The sequence below is a fragment of the Phascolarctos cinereus genome, unplaced genomic scaffold (genome assembly GCF_003287225.1).
Source record: "Phascolarctos cinereus isolate Bilbo 61053 unplaced genomic scaffold, phaCin_HiC Scaffold_4;HRSCAF=312, whole genome shotgun sequence".
Lineage (NCBI taxonomy): Eukaryota > Metazoa > Chordata > Mammalia > Diprotodontia > Phascolarctidae > Phascolarctos > Phascolarctos cinereus.
In genome coordinates this window covers 310648835-310656380 of record NW_027555847.1, presented here as the reverse complement: position 1 = coordinate 310656380, position 7546 = coordinate 310648835, and the positions used below count along the sequence as shown (strand labels likewise).

General features: G+C 37.1%; 1 protein-coding gene across 5 annotated transcripts in view; it reads right to left on the bottom strand.

Moving 5' to 3' along the window:
- Positions 1–820: 820 nt before the first annotated feature.
- The window catches only part of SSBP2 (single stranded DNA binding protein 2), a 414697-nt gene continuing 407971 nt past the window's right edge, over positions 821–7546 (bottom strand). For all 5 annotated transcript variants that reach the window (XM_021007765.2, XM_021007760.2, XM_021007774.2 and 2 more), the window contains one exon: positions 821–1432. In XM_021007765.2, coding sequence (XP_020863424.1) covers positions 1403–1432 — 30 coding nt within the window. In that variant the 3' untranslated portion in view covers positions 821–1402. The remainder of the gene's footprint in view (positions 1433–7546) is intronic.

The following is a 7546-nucleotide window of genomic DNA, read 5'->3' as shown; positions in this document are numbered from 1 at the left end:
TTGTTCTACCAAAATGCTGTCTCTTTACCATCATGGTTGAGTTGTGGTTTTCAATCACCAATTTATTGTCTCTTTGGCAGGGAATGCTGTTGAAAGCAATAAGGGAGGCAAAATAGGTACCACTCCTTTCACTTCTATCAGCACAAGATGTTTGGGAGGGTCACAGAAGGAGCCTGCCAGTGAAGTGGTTGTGTACAGAAAGGCCCAATAATCCATCATTTCTCAGCTCTTCTACTGGTTCAAAAGTCAACAGGGGACCAGAAAAGACAACGACAGTGGTTTTCCAAGACTGGCAAAATTTTCCTTTTTATCCCTTCGGTAGAAAGCCACAATTCCAACCCATTTGCTTCCAACCCATAGGCATGACCTGTGTGATGCCTTCAATCAATCTGGATAAATTTCATGACAGCAATGTGAGTGAACGTCTCACTCTGGTATTTCTGGTGAGAAATGACAGCACATTAAAGTAAATGTCCTAGCTATGCCTTCTTGGTTGATTATGGCAAGCACAAAATATGCTCCTGAAAACGGGACAACTGCCGCTTTATTGCTACATTGTAAAACAACTGTGGCAATGGTAGTTTCTTTTTTAGACTAAGGTAAATTTGAAACCCTCATTTTAACCCAAAATTGCAGAAATGTGCTGCATCAGGCCTTATTTAAAGTCACTTTTTGTCCCCTAAAGGCAAAGTACAAAAAAACTTGCACCAAAAGTAAGCGAGAAATGGGTAGATTTTGACATAAAAATCAAGACAAGTTTTCTTCTGTTTCTTGAGACAGTACAGTTTGTGATTCACAGGATAACTTGCATCAGACACCATTTAATGAAAGCTCTCAAATAAGCAATTTTATTCCTATCCATGATCGCAGACATTTACAAAACCATAACATCTGAATTCACCTTAAAAAATAACTTATATAAAGCAGTGATATACACAGCACAAAATAGTTCAGGGGGAGGGAAAAGTAACTTTTAATAATTAAAATGTAAACGTGAAAAAAGACGGAATAAAAGTCCCTACTTATTTCTACTTAAGATGTCATGTGATAATTATTTTACAATGTCCTGTGGATACATGTATGTATGTGTGCATGTATATGTCTATATAGCATACACATATACAGTACATTCATTGTCCCACACATATACATACACAGATAATTATTTGCAGTTCAACTTAGGGCAATTTTAATATGCCACTCCGTACAGTTGTTTGTATCACGTTTGGACCTGCTTTCTTCACAAAATAAGGGAGAGAGCAGGAAAAAAATAGAGTTGGTTTGGTTGTGACCGAGATCCTTTTGTTTGTTAAACTGTACATGGTGATGAATAATTTTCTTCTGAGTAGTTCGGTGAAGAAGGCTCACTCACTGTTGTTGTCAGAGGAGGCTCGGGAATGGATCACACACTCATTGTCATGCTCGGGGAATACTGAAAGAAAAGAGGAATCCATATTGTCACACTGGGACTTGCTCAGACCACTGACATGTGTTTCCAGGGCTATAAGAGTTACTGGACATCTTCCTTTCTTTTCTCATGCTTACAAGTTTAACCTTGAAAAGCAAAACCTCTACTACTGTAAAAAGAGTAAGTTAAAATAGACACGGTCTATTTAAAAGAAAATAACCTTTTTAGTGTTGTCTTTAGGAATCTACCATTTTCCATTTCCCCTTCAGGCCAGGGAGGGTATTAATTACTTAGCTCTATGGAGGTTGATTGGAGAATAGACATCTTTAACCCAGTCTTATGTGCTTCCAGGAAAGGCATCTAGGTGGTGAAGTGGATATAGAGTGGTGGGCTTGGAGTCAGGAGAACCTGAGTTCCAATCCAACCTTGGACATTTACTAGCTGTGTGACCCTGGGCAAGTCTGTTTGCCCCAGTTTCCTCATCTGTAAACTGGGGATAATAATAGTACCTACCTCCCAGGGTTGCTGTGGGGATGAAATGAGGTAATTGTAAAGTACTTAGTGCAGTGCTTGGCACATAGTACGCGTTACATAAGTGTATCATTATTATTAACTTGTGTGATATAGCATAAAGAGCAGTGACTCTGGAGTCATAGGACTGGAGTTAGAATCTTGGCTTGGCCCTCGGTTTTCTCAATGAAGGGACTGGGTTAGAGAGCCAGTAAGGTCCCTTTCCAGCCTTAGATCTGTGGTCCTAGTCCAGGGGTTAGTAATTATGGAAGAATCATGTTTCCCTTCAGCAAAGTCCATGGTTGAGGGCTTCCTTTTTATACCTTTTTATTGCCCAGGGGGCCCTCAGTGTCACTGCATAGCAGTTAATCCCCCGCCGCCTCTGCCAATCTATTCTCTAAGAATATGGGTAGAAAACAGTATAATTCAATAGTATAATTACTAAATGCCAATTGCTTTTTTTTTAATTGCACTGTAATCACTAAATGAGGCTATATTCCTGAGTTTCTGAAAGTTTTACCTCTGATCTACTATCATCTTATCAAAATACTAATTAGAGGTATACAAAAATGCCTTTCCCCCTAAAAAAAGTGACTGTAGATTGAGTTGGGATCTCAGACCAGGGTTCAGAGGTTTATGTGTAATCAAGACTGTCTGAAACATTTTGAAGTCAGACACTAGGTACTTCCTGGGCTTATTCCTAGGCTCCAATTCTCTTTATCTATTAAAGGTGTATTTGTGTATCCCTAAAACTGAAACTGGATGAAATAAATTGAACCCAGGCACCAAGACAGTGGGGAAACTTCAGTTAGACCAGATGCGCTGGTGGTAAGAGGATGGTAGGGGAAGCTGGAAGTGATTTTTAGAAAAAGAGCAGGGAGAAAGAGTAGTCTGACTAGAAACTAGCTTGAGTGGTCTAGAGCAGAAAGGAGGAAATGCTACATGTAAAAAGAACTGAAGACTGAGAGAAAGCAAATTTCAAAGGGGGCAAAACCTAAGTAAGCTGAAGTGGATGAAGAAAGCCTCTGCTCAAACCAGGAAAATATCATACACAGTAACAGCAACATTGTGCAATGACTAACTATGATAAACTTATCTCTTCTCAGCAATGCAAGGATCTAAGACATCTCCCAAAATCTCATGATGGAAAATGCTATCCACATCCAGAGAAAGAACTCTGGAGTCTGAATGCAGATGGAAGCACACTATTTGCTCTTTTTCTTTTTGTTTCTTCCTTCTTGTGGTTTCTCCCATTGGTTCTAATTCTAAATCATATGTTTAATATGATTGTGCACATATAGCCAATATCAGATTGCATGCAGTCTCAGGAAGGAGGAAAAATTTAGAACTCAAAATCTTATAAGTGAAATTAATTAATTAAATTAAATTAAAACTTAAACTTAAAAATTAATTAATTAATTTAAAAAAGCCTCTGCCCAGTGCCCTGTTTTGAACAGAGACTGAGGGCTGTCAGGGAGCTCAGAGGTGGTTTAGTCCAAGACTCTTATTTGACTGATAAGGAAAACTAAGGTCAGAGAACTTATTGACTCCCCTAAAGTCACACTACCCAAGCAGCTGAGCCAGTACTTGAACCCCAGTCGGTTGTCTATTTTTCAATATCCTTTCTGTCTATTACCCTACAATGGCCTACATAGGGAAGAACATTATTCCTCCAGAGACCAGAAAATGAGCTAAAAGAAGTTGTTTGGCCTTGAATTAAATAATGAAATCATGGCCTAGTAAGAATAGCTGTATCCCTGAAGGTAGGGGGCCTGGAGAAAATGACCCATGGTCTAAGGACAGGAATAAGGACATTAAAGACCTGGAAAGGACCACATAATTCTTTTAACATATTCCAACCCAACTGGGTAATGTTGGTCTTTTTGTGATTTACTTTAAGTTTATATAGTTTGTACCCTGAAATTCCCTAATGTTGGTGTAAAGTTTAGTTGTGAAGGTGATTTCTCTGTACTACAAAGGGGCACAACAGGAGAAGAGGGAAAAGAAGAGGGGGATTGTTTTTCTGGCAGAGAAATCATTCCCCTTTTTAACCACAGGGTGGTGGTGGGGAAAAGCTAACCAGAATCTAAAATCTCCAGGTTGAAGAATCTGTCTTGTTGAGCCTTCTATTTATTTGGGCCTTTGGCTGAAGTGGGTATATCTTATTCACTTATATGGTGCATACCATATAGATTCTTATAGATAAAAGTAATAATTTCAGAAACATAATATAACCTCAATTATAGCTACAGCCTAACTAACCAGAAGCCTCAATTAGCTAGAGTATTTGCTGGCACTTCATTTTTAAGGTAGAAAGGGAAATGACAAACAAAGTTTGTAACAGATTATTCTTTTTAAGGGAAATTTTCAGGGAAGAGATTCGACCTAATTATTTTACATCTATCCTATTGTACACTGAGATACAATGCTCATAAACGATCCTGAGACATTATAAGATTGTCAGTTACCAGAGATTAAATATCCAGCCTTCTATATGTACTAAGACAGCAAAGGACAGCCATATATTTTAGGAATATTTTCAAAAATGATCAGAAAAAAAGGATATTCTGTTTAATTTAGAGCTAAACAGCACATTTAATTAATCAGACCACCCCATTCCATTTTACTGAGTTTTTTTTTATGGTGCTAAAGGAATAGTCTACTTCATTCAAATATTAAAACAGTAAGAAGTGTGTTTAAAGAAGCTACTATTGCTTTTATATGGAATCTAAGAGAGAGATTATTAATGTCAATTTGATTCTTTTTACGTGTGTTTAAAAATAGATATGCACACACCTCAGTTATAGATGGAATTCAAGCTATAGCAAGGAAGAACACATGTAAAATTTATTATCCTCCTAATCTCACTTCAATTCTAAAAGCTGAAATGAACTAACCTTGATTCCTTGCAAGATCTGTGAAATTTAAATATGTTTGTGAAATGTAAGAATAATTTCATTTATTAGTGGTCACTAATAACTTGTAATCAAAACATGGCCTCTTAGGCAATTAGTTTGTTTACTTGAAGTATGGAGAGAATAATTTATGAATTTGCTAAAGACGCTTGGTCTTCAACATCTATAATAGGAGACACTTAAAAGAGATTAACTGAGAAAAACATTTGAGAAGCTATTTGATCAACTTAAGTATCATCTGTCCTTAATAGCATAGAAGGAAAGAAGAAAGCAGTGAGATACTGTGGTATCAGGAACTGATATGAATTGTGATAAGATCCATGTATTAAAACTGGTTTTTGTTAATACTGATACTTGGCCAGTCTTCAGCAAATTACAAAGACTGACGTTTATTGTCAGATTGATTTGGAGCCTGAAAGCTGAATTTGTCCAAGGAAGAAGTGAAATGGATAACAATGGTAGAACATTAGAAAAGATGAGTGTTGGATACAGAGAAATAAAGCATCAGCTAGGAACATTAAGATACTGAGAAATTAGAAGCATCTAATAAAATTTAATTTCTGAATAGTCTGAATAACTGCAAATGTCACTTTAAATGCATTTGGTGCAATAAACTAGATTCTGTCTATTACGTCTAATTATCTAGATCAGCAATATGCAATTTTCACTTCTATGGCAGCAAACTATTCATCTCATGCTGCCTTTCTGAATATGTAGCTTTTATTATAGCTCCTGGATTCTGGGAGAAGTCACAGAATTTATAGGAAAATGGGGGTGGGGTATTGCCTATGGAACAAATGATATGGAATTTCTGACATTGTTCCCCATCTTTCAAAAAAAGGAGCAAGAAATGAAAGGAGGAAAGGGCTGTCTTTTTTTCTAGCAGTAAAGGGAGGGAAGATATTAAACAGAGGATCATATAGAGAGACATAAAATATTCATAGTGTATTATACTGATATTACATTGTGATGTTTCTATTGTAGGGCTGTCTCAACGAAATGACTTACTGAAATGTCTGTGCTATCTAGCGGCTCTGTTCCAAGACTATCTGTGAGGTTGTTTCCCCTCAAACGGAAGATAAAATGGCTCTTGTAAATCTGTTGGCAGCACTACTATTTGGTTATTCAGAACTAAATAAGCTTGATTTTACTTCAAAGCATTATCAAATGAAATGCTGAAACGAGGTTGCATATACACGTATAGATACACTGAGCTCTTTGCCACCAGGCAATGCAGAATCCTCAGACATCTCAAGCCTTTCACAGTCTGGATCCAGCTTATCATTTTGCAATAATACATTACTCCCCCACATTCATTCTAGCTCTAGACAAAGTGGCCTACTACTCCAGGATGGGCAAGCTAGGTGGTGCAGTGGATAGAGTGCTAGGTCTAGAGGCAGGAAGACTCATCTTCCCGAGTTCAAATCTAGCATCAGACAGTTACTAGCCATGTGACCCTAGGCAAGTCACTTCACCCTGTCTGCCTCAGTTTCCTCATAGTCAAATGAGCTGGAAAAGGAAATGGCAAACCAATCCAGTATCTTTGCCAAGAAAATCCCAAATGGGGTCAGGAAGAGTCAAACAGGACTGAAAAATGACTGAATACAGGATATTTCATCTCCAATGCTCCATCTTTATCACTGCCTATAACCCTAGCTCCTATTCAAGTTCAATCTCCTGCCAATTAGTGCCTCCTATGATCACTCTGTATTTATTTTGTGTATATCCTATATTCATCCATGGATGTTGCATAATCCTAGGAGAATGTAAAGCTCCTTGAGGACAGAAAGGTGCCTGGAACAGAGTAGGAACTTGATAAATGCTTGTTGCTCAATTTTTACGTACAAGAACTTATTCTACCTTTTCATTTAAGAAACACTTTCCATCAGTTTCTATTAATGAACTAGAGAATACACGTTTTAAACTTTGGATGTTGATTTTTCTCTTTTTTATCTACTCCATGTTCCCAGGGTATCCAACAGAGAAAACACGTAAAAGTCAAAATAAAATGTGTAAATTCCTGCTGATATGTTGCAAAAACACTTTGAATCTTACTAAATTTGTATGTATAAGCATCTAAATGACATTTTACACTTTCCATAAAAAAACAGAAAGAACATGTGTGCCAGTATACTCCACTCTAGGAAATAAAATGAAACTCAGCAATTTTAAGGGTCAAGTTAAACAGGGATATGATGGTTTCTTGACAACAGCTTATAGTGAGGGGAGCACCCAGTGGAAATCTCTAATCAAGATTTTGGTTTTAATATCATGTTTGCTTAGCTGATCTTTGTGGACACTAAAGATAAAGCAATTCTGTTGAGACTAGTTAATGAACTAAACCAAAGTGCTTTATTCACCTGAGTCATTAAAAAGTTTCTTTTGGCAGCAAAGCCTTTTGAGAAGCATTTCCAAAGACGAACCTAAATTTAGGGGAACATGTACATGTACAGGGGCATCTTTGCTTCTGAAAAGGTCTTTATAATTCTTTCAAAAAGACAAAAGAGTCCAGGCATTGGCTCCCTTTCTGTTTTGCAAAGTCTGCTGACTTAGCAGAGTTTCTGAGCTGGGAAGTCCCATTTTGTTGATAGTTTAATATAATTATCCTAAGATAAGTAGTATCATAATCCCAAAAGGATAGATCGTTCTAAAAATGTGTGTCTTCAAGTTGCTTGTGCAAAGGAAATAAAACTTGCATATTCTTTACACTGGA